This window comes from Sinohyriopsis cumingii, unplaced genomic scaffold (genome assembly GCF_028554795.1).
Source record: "Sinohyriopsis cumingii isolate HCF-2022 unplaced genomic scaffold, ASM2855479v2 utg000622l, whole genome shotgun sequence".
NCBI classification, from domain to species: Eukaryota; Metazoa; Mollusca; class Bivalvia; order Unionida; family Unionidae; genus Sinohyriopsis; species Sinohyriopsis cumingii.
Window position 1 is genome coordinate 3,134,126 of NW_028315918.1, and position 21,960 is coordinate 3,156,085.

The window sequence follows — 21,960 nt, forward strand, 5'->3', positions numbered from 1 at the left end:
TATCTTTTGTATCTATTATAAATTTGCCTACCAGTTATCTTTTGTATCTATTGTGAATTTACCTATTGCAAGTTATCTTTTGTATCCATTGTAAATTTACCTACTACCAGTTATATTTTTGTATCTATTGTGAATTTACCTATTGCCTGTTATCTTTTGTATCTATTGTGAATGTATCTACTACCATACAGTTATCTTTTGTATCTACTGTAAATTTAACTATCACATTTTCTTTTGTATCTATTGTGAATGTACCTATTGCCACACCATTATCATTTGTATCTATTGTAAATTTACCTACTACCACAACATTATCTTCTGTATCTATTGTGAATGTACCCACCTCAACCATTATCTTCTGTATCTATTGTGATATCATAATTTTAGACAAGAAGTGAAAAATGAAGTGCATGAAATTATTGCTAAAAATAGGCCTTAACCAGAACTATAAGAGAAAATTAAACCCTGATCCCATGTGTGTATGTGTGTGTGTGCATGCTTGTTGCCACATACAGTGTGTGCACACTCACACGTTGCTTTCCTGCATGCTATCAAGTCTGCATGGTACTATTATTTCTTCCAAACCATAAGATTAGGGAAAACTGAAAGGACCAGTAAGTCGCAGAAACTGATAATGATATGCCTAACATATCAATGCAGACCTGTTTACCCTTTCCTGGTTCCATCAGTAGTCCAAAAGCAGTCTGTCTGCAGTTTTCAACAGCTGTCAGTAGCATAGCTGTAATGCTAACTGTTCAACAATTTAAAAAACCTTCAGAAATGCATTTATTGTCTTTAATGACAATGACAAAATAAATTCTTTCTTTTACCAAGAAAAGAAATACCTTTTCCTAAAACAGTATCACTCTACCTTTTCTAACAATATTATTAAATAGTTCACCTTCCCCTCTGCAATTTTGCTATCCAGAAATATTTTCTTAAATCCCAGTTTAATGAATCAGCTGTTTTCAACTGCAAGTTTAACTCAGCCAAAAGCTGGCTATTCATCACTTCAGCAAATTCCTCACTATCGGAGACTACTCTGCGGAATGAGGACAGAAACTTATGTGTCTTTTATTTCAGCCCATTCCTTGTGGAATTTGCACTCAGCATGTCTTTTTACAATGCTTCTATGACCATGTGTGACAGAAAAATCCAATTCACACAAACCAATGTGAATATAATGAACTCCTTTGTTAGACTGTTTCATAAATGACCAAATATCTGTTTAAATCTTTAGAAACTTCTGGATAGCACTCAACTTTTTCAACTTCTTCCAATTTTCTTTTCACACATGCTGGTCTGCCATTTTCAAAAATAACTGCCCATTGCTCCCTTTGATGCCTGCAGATGATTTACCAGTATGCATGGGAGCTACTGAATAAGCATTTCTCTGACACTGATTAAAATAAATATTTCAACATAGAGATTTTAGAGTGGAATGAAAAGTTAAGATCTAATTTCTTGCCTAAACAATCCGAAGTGAGTATTTTTCAAGTTTCATCTATATAAAATACAAAGAATCCATAAGGGTTTAACACCTTTTGTAAATGATGTGTTACACTATTTACTGTAGGCTTAGAGATGTATGGACATATGGCAAGTAAAAACAACTCTGATCTCACCTTCCCTTCTTTGTCTTTCTTTTCTTCATCTTTCTCCTTCCTTCGTGGGGTAGGAGGTTTAGCTTTATCTGAAATATTTACAATTACACTTATAGATAACAAACTGGCTCTAAAGCAGAATGTCAACAATATTTTTGTTTTTGTGTGCTTTTAATAGGAGTGAAACAATGAATCATTTTACTGATGCATCAATACTTTTTTCGTATCGATACCCATATCAATAGCAGTGAAGAAATGATACAAAACAATATTTACCCAATACCAATTACTTTAATCTTCACGAAAGCCTAATAGTTGTTTGCCTTTTCATTCTTTAAATTTAGATTTGAGACAACCATGGCAAAAAAAAATGAACTCATTTCAGGCAGTAAAAAAAAGGAATAAACCACTGACAACACCTACTATTCTTCTATAATTTGACAGACCCAAGTTGTCCAACTCGTGTGATTCAAAATATGCCCTTTTAAACTGGCAAAAACAAGTGTCTGTAGTCACAGCAGTTGTTTTCCACCTGCAGGAAGTACAATGTGGATGATTTGGTTGTTAGTCACCTCTGCTCCCACACTCATTCTAGACAGGATTTTCTTGCTTTTAAGATAGCACTGTACTGACTTTCAAAAATGTAAGTGAGGACATCACATTGGTAAAAAGAGGCTTAAAAAACTTTTATGCAGAGCAAAACAAAAGGCATGGTTACTGAGATGAAAAGGCCTAAGAGGTTGAATAAAAATCAACGATACCTAAAAGGTAGTTCTTTCTCTCTTGACAAGAGTGAACAGAAGACAAATTAATATCTGTGGGTAATCTACTTATTGCAAATACAACCAATACGTCAACACAAAAACTGTACCCGAGCACCACCAACATACCTTCTAAAGATGAAAAGGCAACAAAATTTTATAAGTGTATCAATAATGTATCATATTTTAAGCTATGTATCATGCATCATATCGATTTGCAGCAGGGGTTGTATCATTTCACCCCTAGCTTTTACATTTTTGAACATTTTTATTTTCTAGCATTCATTTTCTAGATTTTACAAACTGGAGATGAGCAACTTTTTATCTTCATTTATTCTGCAAGAAATCATTTTGACAACTAATTATAAGACACACAGCAGATATGATGGCACATGCATTTAGAACCTCTACAGTTCTAATTGTGATTCCAAGGATTAAGTGGGTTTTTAAAAAAATTTGTACAGTTTCTTCTATCTTAAAAACCATCCAACTTCAAAAACCTACACAATAAAACGTACAAGAAAAAAACTGGACTGGAAAAATTTTATTTTAAAAACCTCTTCTATCTTTTTCTCAAAATTGAGATTCTTAAAACAAATTGCAGGAAAACGTAAATTCTTACTTCAGATTCTATATGGTATCAAAACAAGAGAATTTTCCATACCTGAATATGCTATTTATACTTTTTAACGACTGTACAATAAATAAAGGTGAATACCATCTTTTGTCAAATTATATTTAAATTATGTATTGTGTATAAATTTCCAAGTTATTAAATGAATTATATATTCTAAAACTGACATTTTCATGAAGAAAATATTTAACAATATATAACTGATTATTATAAAAATAAATCAAATATTCATACATCTCCCAAAGCATAAGCTTTTAAACACACATACCTTTTGCAATCCTATCTGTACTTTTGCTCCGCGACTTTGGCGACTCACTTTCAATCTTGATGAAGCTCGGCATGGATGTGCCAACACTTGCTGGGCGGGGTTTCCGGGGTTTTTGTGTTGTATCTCTCATCTTCGGCTGCTGAGTTGCGCCAAGGGTAACAGTGCTTTTGTGTCTTGTGGGTGGAGGAGCGCTGGCAGCTATAAAAGAGCGACCCAGTCTGTTTTCCGGAATGGTGTTCAAGGCTAAATTAGGGCCATAGGAGATGACCAAAAGGGATATTTTGGAGGGCCATTTAGGAAAGGGGAGGGTGAAAAAAGAAGAAGAAAAAAATTGAATCAATAATTTTTGCTTCAGGATTTTTTTTAAAAATTTGATTTAGCCAAAGCCCTCCACCTCTGGGTGAGTATGGCTCCATGCAGTGTTATGCCCCTTTGCAAGCATTCTGCGTCCCGCTGGCTGTGAGCTCTTAGTATTCTCTAGTTAATTTAATTTTGTTTTGAACTTTCCTCTCTTTTAATAATTATATGGCTTTTAAAAAAAGGCCTCTAGGATAGACATCCATTCCAGTTTCAAATAAATGTTCCATCTGAATTTTATGGCAAATTACATAAATTATTTTGGCCAGGAAGGTACATGTCCCAGCTTATAAGTCCTGCAGGCACCAATAGACATGATTAAAAAATTCAACAGGACTTCAGGATTCTAAACGCAACTTAAATTATTTATTTTAAAAAAATCTTATAATATCTTGTACTTTATATTCACGTAATCAAGTTTAGCAAATAAAATACTTTTTTCATTTTAAAATCTTCCATGCACAGCTAAAATTGTTTGACTGGTTTATAAGTTTAAAAAAATCATAATACTATGAAAAACCCTCAAGACTGAAACATCAGTAAACCAAAATCTGAAGTGGAACACATTTTTTATACCCAAAGTCCTTCAACAAATAGCTGGACTACCTGAGCCTTTGGTAAATTAGTGTCATAAAAATCAATACATATTAATGCCAATGTGTTTGCTATTGACAACTTTTACCTATATGGTCTCAACGATAAAATTAACTCTGTACACCCAAACCCTTAAAACCAAAGCTCAAATTAGATCCCAAGGGTTTTCAGTCTTGAGAGTTTTAAATTGCAATTTTCACCTATATTCCTTGGAATTTTTCCTATGGAATGATTCCAGGCCAATGATATGCCATTTTTATGTGATTTCTTTCCTGCATCTGGAAAGGACAATTTTAAAGAAATCTGAAATTTTTTTATAAGAATTTTATGGCAAACTGGAGATTTATTAAGTCAAGAACAGCCACTGGGAGGCAACTGCTCCCCATACGATAAAAAAATGCAGATTTAGAAATCAAGCATATTAGCTGTTGTTTATCATGCACAGCCCATAATAATGAGCAAGGTGAATATGCACATGCAGTCAGTATCAATAATCCCATATAATGGATAGCAGGGGCTTTCAATTAACTGACTACAAAAATGCTTATATTTAGTTATAAAAAAGCAAAGTCAAATTAAAATAAGGTAGCATTAAATGTCCATATATAAAGTTAGACAAAAGAATGGATTTTGTTAGGTATGAATTGCATGTTGAGTAATTATTGGATAGTTAGGAAAAGATAATTGGATAGTAAAGAAAACATCACTCTACAGATTTTATCTTCTCCACATGCAGTATGTCATGCAGTAAGCTCAAATGTCATTCTTATAATCTCATGCAGCTCAAATGTCAACCTGATAAAAATGCATATTAAAATAAAATAAAATTAAATAAAATTAAATTAAATTAAATAAAATACATAAGCAAAGACATTTTTCAACACAAACTTGTTGAAAAATAAATTGTAAACTCTTTCAGTTAAAAAAAGATGGCTATTGGATTCCATATACAAGAAGTCTAATTCTAAATGCAGTGAACAAAATTACTAACTACAACAAATTTTGATGAAATATGTGTATGTATATAAAATTTTATTGATATTATTCAAATATTTATAATATTAAATTTCACATTTTAATAACCCACAAAGAAAACACAATATCAACCATTCTACACAAGCACATACAATAGTGTACATGAATGCAACAGAAAACACAGAAAGCACATCAAACAAATATAATGGCCACATGATTATATTTCAAATATGTGAAAAGAATCTCCACCAACTGTGTGCATGCATCGAGTGTACGACAATTTAGGTCATTTTTTTCATCCTGCAGGCTATAAATGATCTGCATTCTCTGACATAACTGTTGTGGCCAAAAGAAGTCATCACAATCAAGGTATCAAGGAAAACCAGGAAATAAAATCAGCAAAATTACAGTTCTCTTCCCAATTGATTTTTTTTACAGAAAAATATTACAATTTTACTATGCACACTTCAAAGAATCATCCAGAACACCCTGACCATATGAACATAGAGGACACCTTGACCATATGAACATCACAACAAAAACCACGCATCCTTAGTTAGCATTACAGGGCTGTCAAAGTTTATCACTGACAGAAACTGTACACTCAGCCTAGCAATAGTAAAATATAAGACATCCAAAAATACTCCAGCAATTTGGAGCATAAAATAAACCTCAGAATTGAAAGAAACTATTCATAATGATAAGCAACATTTCTGAAGTGATGTGAATAAAAAAATCCCTCTAAAACTGATTTAATTCTTCACAGGAAATGTTGAAAATGAAGCAATGTAAATTATCTGATTCTCAATAGCTTTCCTATTAATGCCCACATTCTAAATCAAGGATAAACCAAATAAATATATCAAATAATTATACAAAAAAATCAATACCAGACATTTTATGCAATATTATTCAGAACCTCAAATGTTTTCATAGTGGGTATCAATCCAACTTTCACCCAATTTCTAACCACAATGCACCTGCTTCTAACTGACATAAAATACTTTGATTTCCATTTAATGATGTTCAAGGCAGCAATTGTAACTCGGTATAGGCTCAGTTACAAACACATGAGACAATGAACAACTGGCAGAATGAGATGCACACAAACACACTGGTTGGATCCCATGGAACATATAAATGACTCATCAAGGCCTGCACAGCAAGAACACCAATGTTCAGTTTTAAGGATAATTATAAACAGGACATCAGAGACAATGAACTGGCAGAACTGGACACACACTACCAAACTGGTTAGTTAGATCACATGGACCATCCTTACCCATGAGTGACTCAGCATGGCCTGCAGGAACACTAATGTTCAGTGTACCACTCGAGGAAAATTCTGGATTTTGCCGATGGTAAAGCACGCTAGTGGAGAAGGAAAATTGTTTGGTTGGAGGGGAAACCCCTGGTGGAAGTCCTGTATTGAGTACAAAAAAATAGCCATGATGCAACAATATGCATTACATGCAAAAACAAGATGCAAAACAAAGATGAATTAAGAAACTGAACAGAAATAAAGCATTTTGTTATGCATACTATATATGAATGCCAGTAAAGACAAAGGAATTCAAAAAGGCTGCAGTTATAATTAATAAAAGGAATTAGTAAAGTCATTATTGAAAAATTATAAAATTGTCAATACTCTGTCATATATTTAATATATATATTATGATATACATTTATCAAACCTGAATGGTGAATAAATTTCATGATTTATATTATTAAAATGTTTAAAGGGACTCTTTCCAAGACAAGTGACGAAAACATTTAAAAAAACTTCTTTTTAATAAAAAGCACACCAGAATGAACCTTCTTACGAGGCCTATTTGTTGCAAAGTTGTACAGAAAATTCATTTTAATTTTATTTGCAAAAATTGACAAAACAGTAACAAATGACTGGCTGCATTATTACGGCCACCATTTGGTGTTATATTTGCATAAACTACACTCAAGAAACATGTCAATTTTAAACAACTCGAAAAAAATGCTGTCCAAATCAGTCATGTACGTGTTAGCTACTCTGAAACTAAGGAAAACAAAGAAAACTTCTGTCAACAAAATTTTGATTAATTAGTGACAAAATGCGTGATTTAGAAATAAAATGTAAGCATCATTACATGTGTTCATTATCAGCAGGTTTTGAGTCAATTTAAACTTGAAGTCCAGACTACTAAAGCCGGCCATTCCATATCATCTTGGAAACACCTCACGTACACCATAAAAAAATCTTAAAAATAGCATATTGTAAAAGACCACCAAGAAATGTATGCTAAATGTGTATTTACTGATCAAAAGAATTTCTTTCATGTTCCATAAAAACCGATGTACTGACTCTAAGAGGTGCAAAACTCGACAACATCACAGGCAGAATAATGAATATTGACCAAACCAAATACAACCAAATTATTATTCTAGTAGGTGGAAATGATGCCAGTGAGGGAAGGTCACTAAAGCAAATCAGAACAGAGAATGAAAGTTTACTGTATGTTGCTAGGTATTGCAGCTCAGATACATGTAAAATAATGATATCAGGACCACCTGCTCATGTGGACACCAGGTGCTTCAGATACCATAAATTTGGACACAAACAAAGACTCTGTCAATCAAATATTATACATACTAGGAAGCTGGCAAAGAGGAGAATGGCAATGCTTCATTTATAAAAAAATCTAAACGTACATAGTGAGACTCTTGACTCTAACTATTCAATGGACACTATAGCAAATGAAAAAGTTAAAGATTTTCAGGGTCTGTATGTGACTTTGAAGATGCTAATATATCTGAACATTTAAATATGGAAATAGGATGCAAGAATGATAAAAGTAGTATGGAGACAATCTCATTGAGTACTCCATTGCATGATGACATACATATAATTGATATCAAACTAAATACAAAAGGTTTTAACATAGCTCACTTAAATGTACAAGGTATAGTGGGAAAAACAGACCAGATTAAGTTCATGTTGTCTTCCAAGGAAAATAATATATCTGTTTTAGGACTCACTGAAACCAAATTAAATGCTAAACACAATGATAATCTATTTCACTGTCAAGGCTACAATAAACCATTACGCAGGGACAGAGAGACAGCAGGGGGAGGTCTTGTAAACATTAGGGAAGATGTAAATGCAGAAAGGCGACTTGACTTGGGAGTCACATGAAATTGAGAGTATCTGGGTCGAAATTTTTCAAAATAATGCAGAATTATTCCTGGTTGGTTTTATCTATAGGCCACCTTCCTCTAAAGCAATTTGGAATGATAACTTTCTGAAACAAATGGAAAATGTTCTTGCACAGGAGAAAGACATATATCTTTGGCGATATACATAAGGACCTTCTCAATACTCAATTAAGGAACAACTGGATGGAATTTATTGAATCATTAGGCCTAGTCCAGCTGGTAAATGAGTCTACAAGGGTAACAGAAATATCAAGTACTCTTATTGATCACATTTACACCAAACTACCAGACAATGTGGCTTGTGTTAATGTACCGAATGTTGGTCTTAGTGACCACTATCCTACTTTTTTGGAAAAAAAGGTTAAATGCAAGAGAAATAAGAAAAATACACACAAAACTATCACTTACAGATCATTCAAACATTTTAATGAAGAACAATTTCTCAAGACCTATAAAAAGTTCTATGGAATATGATCCAAAATTTGGATGACATAGATGAAGCTCTGAGGGTATGGACTGATTATGGATGTAGTCTCTAAGAATGCACCACTGTAAGTACACCGAGTAAAGAATGAAATCCAACCCAATTGGCTACTACTGAAATCCTAGACAATATGAAAACACAAGACCAATTTCAAGGCTATGTGAAAATATGCACAATATAAAGTAAGGAGAAATAAAATAACAAGTATGATTAAAAAAAAGCTATAAAAAATTATTATCAATCACTGCTTGAAAACAAAAACAGCAACACAAACTCCATCTGGAAAGTCTTCAGTGAACTCATTGGAGGAACACACAAAGATCAGACAAATAAAATTCACTCACTTCTGGTAAATGACACCATAGTCACTGATGACACTGACATTGCAAATGTTTTCAATGATTTTTTCACAAACATTACCACAAAGTTAAAAGAACCAGCGATAGAAAACAACTGAAATGAACTTGAAAAGTTATGTAGTAGCAAAATCTCAAAGGAGGTATGTTTCTCTATCCCACCAGTATCAAAAAACTTTGTTAATAAATGTCTCAGTGAACTTGATACCAAGAAAGCTACATGACTGGATCAGATTGGTCCACAACTCATTAAATCTTCTACCTCTGCTATTTTAGATAGCGAAACATTCATAATCAATTTAAGTAGTGCAACCTCATCTGTCCGCAAAATATGGAATAATGCAAAAGTAACTCCTTTTCACAAATCTGGTTCTAACGATGATGCTGTTAACTACCGACCAATCTCAATACTACCAAACTTATCAAAATTGACTGAAAAACATGTACATGACTCACTCATGTCATATATAACCAAACACTTAATGTTACATCCTAATCAATCAGGCTTTAGACAAAAACATTCATGCGAGACTGCCTTGATCTCTCTAACTGATAAATGACTTCAAGCACTTGATCAAGGTAAAATAATAGGATCTATATTTGTAGATTTCAGGAAAGTTTTTGACATGGTGGATCATTAAATCCTTTTGAAGAAACTGAAAATTTACCAATGTGATGAAAGCAGTTAGATGGTTTACTTCATACTTAAGTGAGAGAACACAACATGTTTATAGAAATAATGTTCTGTCTGAACCTGGACCAATTAGATATGGAGTACCACAAAGCTCATTTCTAGGTCCAATACTATTTATTTTATTTATTAATTACCTACCTCTTTTACTAAGGGACTCTACAGATCTCTATGCAGATGACACAACATTCTCAGACATCCAAAATACAAAGCAAGAACTCGAAATTTCTGTACAGAATGCCCTAAACAAATTGGACAACTGGTCCACATGCAATGGCATGGTGGTAGATACTGGGAAAACTAAAATATTATTTATCTCAACACGGCAAAAAAGAACAAATCTTTTTAGTGATGAACTATGTCTGACATGGAAGGATAAAAAATTGCAAATGGTCTGTCATGATAGGTTACTTGGTGTTTTGGCAGATAATAACAAATCACGGACTGAACATATCAAACATATCAGTAAAAAAGTCAATTCATGTTTATGGCTTCTCAGTAGGATAAGACATTTTGTCTCTGAAAGGCACAGAAAACTATTTTATAACAGTTACAGACAACCCTATTTAGACTACTGTAATACAGTATGGCGTAATTCAAATGATAAAAACATAGCAAAGCTGGCACATCTTCAAAAAAGTGCATTTGGGCTAGTATCAATCCAGAAAGAAAGCAAGGAAAATGTAGCTGGTAAGTTAAAAATAAATGTATTACCTATTCAAGACTAAATCCATTTGAGAAAAGCCAAATTAATGTACAGGATATCCAATAATAGTGCTCCTGAATATTTATAATCACTATTCCAGTGTAGGCTACCTGGCAATACTCCCCACCTGTGATCCATGTCTACCAAACAGTATAAAATTCCCAAGCCAAACAAGGAATTATTCGAAAAAAGATTCCAATACTCTGGAATAGTATTCCAGTTGATACCACTCAGTCACCCAGTGCCCCTTGTGGTACAAGAATCATCTTTAGTGGTTATTTGATAAAATCTATAAATCAAGTTAAATTTGGCATCATGTATGAAAGAGTCCCTTTAAGGGTAATTAGGAATTGCATATGAAAGAGTCCCCTTAGGGTAAACAGTTTATTGGTTCTGCAATGAACAAATGACCAGAAACCAAATATTTAGTGCTATTCATATTGATTTTGATTATATAAAATCCTACATTTACATCACAAAAACAAAAAAAATGCTGACTCATCTAATTATTACAAATGTTTGTACGAATGTACCTATATAATCATTTAATTCAACATGTGTGGTACATATCAACTAATCCCATTATAATGATATAGGATGTGCAATCTAAACTTTGAAACAACTCCTATTTCAATTAAGTATATTTATATTCTACATATGACATTGGTATCAACTGTATATATTTGCTTAAATGTCCTATTGCACACAACAGAGACCCTGATCTACCAGTGCATAAAGTACCTGCAGATCAGGGTCTATGATGTTTGTTTTACTTATTACTTCTTACTAACTGCAGACACCCAGATCTGCTGGCACATGATGTGCAGACAAATCATTATCTGTACAGTTTGCAGCTGGATTAAAATTTATAAGCAACTTCATGACTGCATTTACTGGCGTGATCTGGAAGGTCTTCAAAACTGATTTATATAATTGTACACAAGACGATGTATATATTTACTTTGTGCCATTATATATGAGTAGATTTGGACAAGATCAAAGGATTAGGATTAATCTGCAGTTAAGTACAAATGGAAATATTACAATCCCTGTTCTAAGTATTCTGTATTATAGATGAGAATGCTGCGAAACTTAACACATTTTAAATGCTATTCACGAATTGTATGTGTAATTGTTTTTAAAATTTAACTGTCATATCTAATTTTTGTTTGCAATTCATTGCAGCGTTATTGTTTTAAATCTATATGAGAAAACTAAACAAACAAAACAGTATTTATGGTGCAACACTATTTTCTTTCTTCTCAGAACCAGGATCAGCTGATTATAATAATAATAATTTTTCAAACCAGACATTATGAAAGATTGAAAAACAGCATGAATCAAATATATGTTCACATCTCCAAAAGCAAGCATTTCAGTAAAACTGAAACTACCTAAGCAAATAGCAAAGAAAACATCTCAACAATATTGCTTCTATGCAAAATGGCATTGCTAAAGCTGTATTCACTCAAAAATCATTATTTCTCATTTGAAGCAAACAAAGTAAAACAGAACTGTGCAGCAATGGTTCAATGAGCAAATGAAAATCAAATGTAAAGCCACATACTGAACAGAAATAATGCATCATCCACCTACAATGCACAGTAAGGACCATAATTCCAACTAGGGCCCTTGACAAAAAGAACTTTTCTCGCATTTTGATCAATCTGGGTTCATGTTGTCAGGCGGGTCATTTACATCCTACCTGACAACATGATGTTCCCATTCTGAAAAATCCTATTACAGTTGAAGTAGACAATAACCAAAGTGAATTTGGCAGACTTATAAGTCAGATGGAAATCAACCAAAACTATCTGTTCAGGCAATACTTTCCCCCCGAATTACATAAAGCTTAAATGAAATAGTGACTGGTTATGAAAATTCCTCAAATCCTTTGCAAAGGGCTATTTCAACTTTAAATTTAGTTATACTGCTAGATGCAACATACGAAATGCCAAATGTACGGTTCAAGAATTTTTTTGTACACAGATCAAATTCAGACACCTTGTTTTTCAATTTCTGTTATGTCTATAATACATTTTGGAAAATCTAAGACTTTGGATTTTGCATATATGTTTTTCACAAGGAAATATAATGGCTTCAGGAATACAAAAGTTTGGTCCAAGAAAAATTGTGTATATATTTAGTTTGAAAGATGTATGATGAAGTAAATAATGATTGTAGTGGATAAGTTTGATCAACAGTAATAAGCAGAAGATTTAGAATCAAAGAAATATGAGTGACCATGTTGCTTTTGATCGTGTTGAAAAGTTAAATGAAACTAATGAAAATGACAGAACTTGCCTTGGCAAATCTTTTATCATTGCCAGCAAAAAATTAATATCCAAAAAAAATCTGTTTATATGGGTTTAACAGAAGCCAAGGATATTGAACTTACTTTTTCTGATACCAGGCCAATAATTTATCCCAATATTTCCGCCCTGCACCCTGTAAGTGGCAACATCGACAATGACAACAAAGTAACTAAGGCACAGCTGCTGCAAGATACATTGTATAGTGCCAGCTTACCTGGCGTAACACTCAGAATCATAACACTTCGTCCAAATATGGCTTTGCCTAAATATATAAAACTTTGTTACCATCCAGAGAATATAACATAGAAACCAGTTATGTCTTTGCAAAACATGTTCCCCCCCTCCCATGCAGACAAGCAAAAAGTGAAGTCCAAAATAAACATAAATTTAGCGAACTTTGAATTATTACTGTAACTGTATAGAAAAACCTCATCAGTTCATTTGTATGCATCCAAACATTAGTATCAAATTTGATTTGTTTACCTTAAGTAGGTTTGCTTAATCATGCTAACTAGATTTTCATCCATAATATGTTGAAAATCTGTATAAAATTTTAAGTTCTGAAATGGCCTTAAAATTGTATTCATAATCTACATATCATAAAAAATATACAGAATTTCATTTGCTCACCTCATGTGACGTCTTAATAATCATGGTAACAAAGTTCTTGTCAAAAAGTCCAACAATTTCAAAAGGAAACTGAAAACTTGCTGTAACAGCCAGAAAATTTAATGACTTATCTGCATCTGCATACAAATATACCAGCCAAATTTCAGTTATCAAAGTTGAGTGGTTCTTATGCAATCTTGCTAAACAGGTTTCTTGGAATGAACATAGAGACATACAGATGGCCATATGTGTGGATAGGACCCAATCAAGATGCCTTCTCTGCAAGCAGCGGGAGCATGAAAAAGGGAAAAGTCTGTAAACTAGATAAATTAAAATATTATATGACACACAAGTATGCCAGCATGAAGTGGAAACTGATTATAAATAGGACCAGCTGATTTCCTATATTACATGTGCAGGAGAAAACTTCTGAACAATGTCAGCATTTACATTTGCTCATTTCCTCTAAGAACCATTGCAGCATCATGGATGCAAGCCCACAGATATACTCATTGCATCAAAGACTGCTGTTACCAAATGACTAGAAATTAAAGTTCTCTCTTGTCACTCAAATGAACCTCATCATTGGATGTATAGGTTTCAATTTGACAGTCATACCCATCATAAAAATACTTAATTAAAAAACTATAGATCAAATTGTCAACTGATATTTTAATGTTGAAGTGAGCCCCAAGATAATTCCGATTTTCAATATCACAGTTATTGTCTTTAACATAAGTGCTTAGGTCTCTGAAAGCACAAATTTTCTTCTAAACATGAAAATATCTGAAAATACATACAAGAAGTATCTGAATTGAACAAGGTAAAATTTACATATATTACTTTCAGCCAATGAGGCCATCATTTCCTGTGACGGAGAGTGTCAATGGTATTTTGTACTTAAAAATAATATATTTCAATGATGAATAATAACCTATCAAATAACTGCTTTGCAATCTTTGATGTAGAGTACTCTATTCAATAATCAAACTTTTCTACTCTATAATGATCAACATCTAGATTAGTCAGAAGTGGTTAGAAGCAACTAAACTCACACTACTTGTTAAGGATCGATTAGTAATGTACTACAACCACTATATTGAGTTAGGTTTGGATTATGAAGTTAGTTAAGGTCATAGGGTGTTCATACTAAAACAGAGTAGCTGTTGGTATGCAAATAACAATATCTAAATAAGTTCTGTATCATCATGCATACTAATATCATAAAGAAGTCTCAGATGCTTCAAGATAACAGGAGGATGCAAGAATCATTGTAAGAAGAGGTTCCGATAAAAAGTATTTGCAACACATCAAGCAAACGTGCACTTGAAAAATTGGTGTATGCCTTTTAGATCCAACCTAATGGATCCGTGTGCCATATTTAAGTCATATGTCAGTATTGATTGACTGACTGATTGGTTTCTAAAGGCAAATCAACCCCTGAAAAGTCATATCATGCTCAGGCCAATGAAAAAGTGCCCTGGCCAGGGTCACACCATGGTAACTCATCTGGCCTGGTCTTGGATGTTCACAAAGCTTTCATAGTATAATACAAAACTGGCTTCCAGGAGGATCAGGCAGTTGCGATATACTAACAGATATCATAGTAGTACATTAAACTTATTTTATAATCTACTTGATTTAAGTTCATTAGTTTATAATCATATAAATAGTGAGATTTCTCAAGACAGCTACACAGATATAAGTTCTCTTGGATGATAATGCTTTGTTCATCTGTAGACCAATTATGGCCAACAGCTTGTAATCAGTTATACAGCCAATCAAAATGACTTTAAAGAAAAGTCCTTTCTGACTAGTTTAGTGCCAAGTTTAAATCAAACTCAGGATATGTTCAATTAAAATTTGTTCTTAATTGAATCGACAGTAAAAATTAACTTAAAAGACATAATCTCACCAGTATAATTTAAGCCTGCAAGACACGTTTTTTTAAGTGTAAGGAAAATTAAGATAAAACTGAATTTATGGTTAGTTATATTACAAAGACTTTCAAACTTTCCATGCATTATAAAACATTTTAGGTTGGAATACTTTGGCTATTGAACTCTGTTGAAGTAAAGAAACCCTACAAATGACCATGAGAAAGTTAGCAGAGGCAGAAAAAGAATACTAGATATATGGAAAATGAAAGGAGATAAAGACAACATGTCAAAACCAATAGGCAGAGCTGGGATTTGTGCCCAATTTCCCCCATTTCTTGCACAGCCCTTGGGTTGGGAAAAAGAAACTGATGATAAAAAATATAAAAAGCACTATTTGACAGAAATTTTGAAGAAATAGATGATTTAAATATTAATTAACTTAATACATCTGACTGCTGCATTTAATCAACAAAAATCTGTTTCAATTTCTTGTATTTCAATTAAAATATTCATGCAAAAATTATTTTTATATCATGAAATTTTGGATTTGAACAGAAATCATTAGTAAGTACTGATAACAAACCAAGAATGAAATAAAATTCTTTCATTTTCTTTTCTTTATAGAAATCTTAATATTGACATTCCAAATTTGAAATTTATATGACATATTTCCACAGGCATGACATTATAATCATTATATGAAAGTAAGGATGCATTTTTACATTTTAATGAAGGTGTACGTTTTAAAGTTGATGTTACTGCAGCAAAGCTTTCCTTAGATAAAGATGCTGCAATAGGACAAAACTTGTGTATCATTTGATGCATCTTTACCAATGCATTGCTCTGACAACACTTCATTAACATGTACATGATTGTAAACAGTGTTGCATCGAGGTTACCAATGCATTGCTCTGACAACACTTCATTAACATGTACATGATTGTAAACAGTGTTGCATCGAGGTTACCAATGCATTGCTCTGACAACACTTCATTAACATGTACATGATTGTAAGCAGTGTTGCATCGAGGTTACCAATGCATTACTCTGACAACACTTCATTAACATGTACATGATTGTAAACAGTGTTGCATCGAGGTTACCAATGCATTGCTCTGACAACACTTCATTAACATGTACATGATTGTAAACAGTGTTGCATCGAGGTTACCAATGCATTGCTCTGACAACACTTCATTAACATGTACATGATTGTAAACAGTGTTGCATCGAGGTTACCAATGCATTGCTCTGACAACACTTCATTAACATGTACATGATTGTAAGCAGTGTTGCATCGAGGTTACCAATGCATTACTCTGACAACACTTCATTAACATGTACATGATTGTAAACAGTGTTGCATCGAGGTTACCAATGCATTGCTCTGACAACACTTCATTAACATGTACATGATTGTAAGCAGTGTTGCATCGAGGTTACCAATGCATTACTCTGACAACACTTCATCAACATGTAGATGGTTGTAAGTAGTGTTGCATCGAGGTTACCAATGCATTACTCTGACAACACTTCATCAACATGTACATGGTTGTAAGCAGTGTTGCATCGAGGTTACCAATGCATTGCTCTGACAACACTTCATTAACATGTACATGATTGTAAGCAGTGTTGCATCGAGGTTACCAATGCATTACTCTGACAACACTTCATCAACATGTACATGGTTGTAAGCAGTGTTGCATCGAGGTTACCAATGCATTGCTCTGACAACACTTCATTAACATGTAGATGGTTACAAGCAGTGTTGCATCACAGGGCTTCAAGGGCAGTGGAAATTGTGTCCCACTGTCCTCCAAATCTGAGGTACACAAAACTGAAAAGTACAAAATAAAACTGCTTCATAATGCTCAATGCACAAGTAGTGTTAATTTTTTAAAATAAATAATCTTGCTTTCTCTGATAGTTTTGCCACCAACAACTTGGGTCAACTCCAATGCACTATCATTGTTCTATCAGATACTTATATTACTGTCATAAACACTTGGTCAGTTGGTCAAGTAACCCATAATACTATTTACATGTCTATGTATCTGGTTCCCAGATAGAGAGCTACAATCTGAAATTTTCTGTTCCTGACCTTGCTCTCATTAAATTTTAGTGTTCACTCATTAACTTCCAGCATTTATTACAGTAATTTTCATGTTTACTAGTTATTTTTCTTTTATAATACTTCAGTGATTGAATAATAAACTGCATTTTCATCCCAAATGCTAAGCCCTGTTTATCATATATTGAACTTTAAATATGCTAGGAGCCAAATGTGACCCTGCACTGTCACTTGGCCGACTACTATAGATCTTGAATGTTTTGATTTTAAAGCTGAAATTAATTGACATTCTAAATTTTATATTGCCTTTGTGAACTATGGCCATTGCCAGAACCAAGAGAGACATGTATAGACAAGTACTAAAGAAATACAGTATGCAGATCTTTTATCTTTTTTCCCCCACAAGTAAAAACAAAACTGCTTCAGTTGGTGCACACAAGTCACAGAACACAAAATTGCAGTAAACGTCTGATACCAAGCCCTAGATGCAACAATGCAATGATCTGTAGCAATATTCAGGCAAACTGTCTGAAGAATAGACATCAGGTCACAGAATTAAAACAATAGTCAGTGATTTAATATTATATACCTTTGAATCCAAAGAAAAAAATATCTTTTTAAAAAACACCAATTTATACAACAACAAATAATAATATTGTTTTGCATTAATAGTTTTAACCATTGTAGATCAAGCCAAAACATTTTAAAAAATTCACTGTCTCTTTTAACATTTAGAATATATTCTAAATTTCTGTGTGAGGTCATGCCTGTGCAAACAATGGGATAACAGGGATCTTTGACATGTTGTAAAAGAGATGTTAACATACCAGTACCAGTAAGTCTGTTAATATCAATGCAGCAGTGCCGCCTAACAACACTGCAGGCTGACACTGCTCGCCTGTGATAGAAGGAGTCTGAGTCAGACCCTTCTGGCGAGCAGCGCATAAGCGTGCTATGTGAAGAAGAACGTCTGGAGCGTTCAAGAGGTTGGCAAACTTCACGAGGAGTGGCACTGCCAAACGCATATTGTAAGCTCCTCCCACCTTTTCTGCGACCCATTGTCTTCCACTGCTCATAGCGGGTTAAACGCTCTTTGGCCTTCTGCAGAATGGCCTCTTTCTTGGCCTGTAAAAAAAAAAGATATTTAAATCTCAATGGAAAGCAGAGCAACTCTTTAGCTGAAATTAATAACCAAACAATTGAATCAGAATACTTGTGCTGCACATAATTTACTTGAAAATCAGTTTTTTTATATTTACAGTGTGACCCCAATAAAACACAGTTCTTGGGGTCCATAGAACCTGACCATGTTAAAGACCAAACCATTTTATAAGCAACCAATTCAGTTAGCTGAAGGAAATGATGGCCAAGGGTGGGGGTGGTAATAAAAGCAGGTGCAAAAATACATGCTTTTGATTAAATGAAGACAAAACTAGTCTACTGACAGCTTACGTTTGTGCAGTACAGTCCATAATGTGCAAATGTCATGCACATGTATTTGAAAAATCCATTAATATGAGTACAGATCATGTTATAAAATTCATGTATCAGTCACATCCGTTAGAAAACACAAAAAATATATATATATATTAAAAAACAGATACTTTACATCTCATCTATATCCCATCACCAAGAAACACGTGTCACTAAACAATTCACTATGATAATGTTGCCAGTAGCAAATGGCTACAGTAGTTCGCATAATAAATGTAAATGTACTTAAACTGGTCTTGATTTTGTCTGCTGGAGACAGCTATCATCTTGCTGAGGCTACCCTGGGGATAAGGCTATTCATAGGGAAATGAAAACATATGAACAAATTAAAAAGGGACTTGACAAGCAGAAATCTAGGGTTTCAAAAGATTGGAAATTTTATTTGTTTTATGCCACCATTGGTACCAATTGTAAGCATACACATTTTTCCGGCAAATTGGAAACTTCACAACAAACATCTTCCAGTCACATTGGAAAATGCAACAATCCATCAGATTCCATTGCATTTATTTAAATTTGGCATTGACTTCCTTAAATGAAAGATGTTTTTTTTATTGAAAATTGTAGTCGGCTTGTTTTGATAAAGGGTGCATGTGATATTGAAGTCACCACTAAAGAACAACTTTGGAGGACCAAACAAATGCCCATTTATTATTGATTTAATTTCTTTTTTCATTTGCTTAGTATGTATATAGAACAATCAGTGCTTCACTGGTAATCAGTCTTCTTTGAAGTTTCAGCAAAACTATTTTTTCTGGGTACATTTTTAAAAGTCATTTAGTTAACTGTAGTCGTTCCTGTTCCTGCCTTCAAAGGTTGGTCAATTGTAGCTGGTTTGGTAGCATGACTATCTGAGTGCATTACAGCATCAAGGTACACAGGCCAGATGTCACCATAAACGGAGTATGATATAAAAATGCACCGTTAAGATGATCTGTTAATATATAATAGATAGATTCCAGTGCACATTATATTGAATTCTGCAGTTTCCTTTCATTGTGCATTTGAACTTCTCCACTCCAAACCCAAATTTGTATATACAATGTGGCCACCACAACCACCAAAAAAACAAATCACCAGATGGTATATTTTGTTGCCAATTAAGGGGAACAAAATCACGCTTGCAACAATGTGTGAAGCCTAGTGCGATCTCTGAATAAACTTTTGACATATTAATTTTCATACCTTTATGAAGAAAACATATTTTATTGTGTACGAGAAATGTACATGAATAAGAAATTTCAGGAGCCATGATACAATCCTCTTATATTATAATTCATACATGATCTCTTCCCCAAAATGATAGTAAACTTCTTACATGCCATTTTCAATATTTTATGAATTTTTTCTCACATACAAGAAAAACTCATGCAAATGAAATTTTGGGAGCCATGCCACGATCAAATTATATCAAAATTCATGTTATAACGGTGTGTGTCATAGTGGGGTCACACTGTATTTTGTTTACCTAGTGATCTAGTCAGATTTTTTGTAAAAGTAGCAAGACAAAACGTTAACTAAGTTGTTGTTGTTGTTGTTGTTCTCGGGTTTAACGCCATTTTCAGCACAAGATAGGCTATACAGGGCGGCCAGTATAACTGGTGGAGGAAGAACCCTGGAAAACCCAGGGAAGAACCACCGACCCATGAGAAGCTACTGGCAGGCTTTCCCACATACCCATGCTAGCTGAGCCTTGGACTCAAACCCAAGCAAGCAGAGGTGAGATGGCAGTGATCTGGAACGGTGAGCACTTTAGACCACTCGGCCACTCAGGGCCCCGTTAACTAAGTAATGTCACGTTAGTGCACTAAGGAACAACTTCAATACTATTAAACCACCTGAAATTCAAACTCACAAGGTAATCATAAGGTAAAAGTTCTGGATAGTCATACTTCCCACAATATCCCATTTCTATTTTTGTCATCCTGGAACTCTTGAAATGATAATGTGTAATACAGAAAGTTGATAAAGAACATTGTATAGAATATGGGTAAATCAATATATTTAAATTTAATTCTTGTATTGCTGCACGTGATTATAATAATCAAAATAAAAGAGTGCAATTATCAAAACTGATTGAAACTACCAACTCTAAATACTATTTTCAATCACAAATTAAATACACCAATTATTTCAAAGAACAATTCATCAATGAATGTGTAAATCTCATCCAAATGCATTGAGCTAATTTATTTTTGTATTGGTACAACTTTTTAATTTTTCCAGAAAGTACAGAATGGCTGTGAACTGTTCTTTTATCATGATATTGTGAACAAAATCAGTTTTGACTGGTGTAGAGGTCTCAGGCCATTGAAGATCAAATTAGATTGTAAAGAGATAACCCACATGAGCTTCATTTGATGTAAATGGAATGCTAAGAAAAGCATAATTGAGAGGGTAATATTTCTCTTAAAGTCTAAAATACAAAATAAAATTTTTAATTTTTAAAAATTGCACTGAATATATGCAATGGCTTTTATTACACTAAAAAAATGCTCCATAAAACACGTGATTTAAAAAATTATAAATATTTATGGGCACTTTAATACAGCAATACAACAAATAATTAGACCGTTTCACCAAACATACCAAATTTGCTTCCAATTATTTAATTTAAACTGACAACAAAAAAATTGAAATAGTTCTGGGTTTTTTTAAAAAGAAGCATGTTCTTACAGGAACAAAATTTATAGGAGAAAAAAATATGATTACTTAATAACAAATATCTATAATTATGTACACAAATTATGATCCCTAATTACCTCACTGCACATCCAGTTTAACTCATTTCTTAAAAGTGGAAACATTCCATGCATCCTAAACCTGTGATTCTCAATAATCAATATCATGGTTCACTTTGTTACTATCCTTTACATGGAAATTTGGTATTTTAAAGGACAAATAAAACTGTTTATACTGTGTACAATTTGAGAACCATTTCTAACTTCACTCAATTTCATTAATACGTGCCG

At 33.4% G+C, this 21,960-nt stretch overlaps 1 protein-coding gene across 14 annotated transcripts in view; it reads right to left on the minus strand.

The window, feature by feature from the left end:
• Nucleotides 1-21,960, minus strand: part of LOC149773691 (uncharacterized) — a 166,198-nt gene that overhangs the window by 75,062 nt on the left and 69,176 nt on the right. For 4 of the 14 annotated variants that reach the window (XM_089946154.1, XM_089946156.1, XM_089946152.1 and 1 more), the window contains 4 exons: nt 18,322-18,619; nt 6,476-6,616; nt 3,268-3,510; nt 1,626-1,693 (listed from right to left, as the gene is read on the minus strand). In XM_089946154.1, coding sequence (XP_089802280.1) covers nt 1,626-1,693; nt 3,268-3,510; nt 6,476-6,616; nt 18,322-18,619 — 750 coding nt within the window. Of the gene's footprint in view, nt 1-1,625; nt 1,694-3,267; nt 3,511-4,418; nt 4,497-6,475; nt 6,617-13,148; nt 13,197-18,321; nt 18,620-21,960 lie in introns of all 14 variants that reach the window. The other 10 variants (XM_089946165.1, XM_089946164.1, XM_089946163.1 and 7 more) reach the window with 10 other exon arrangements.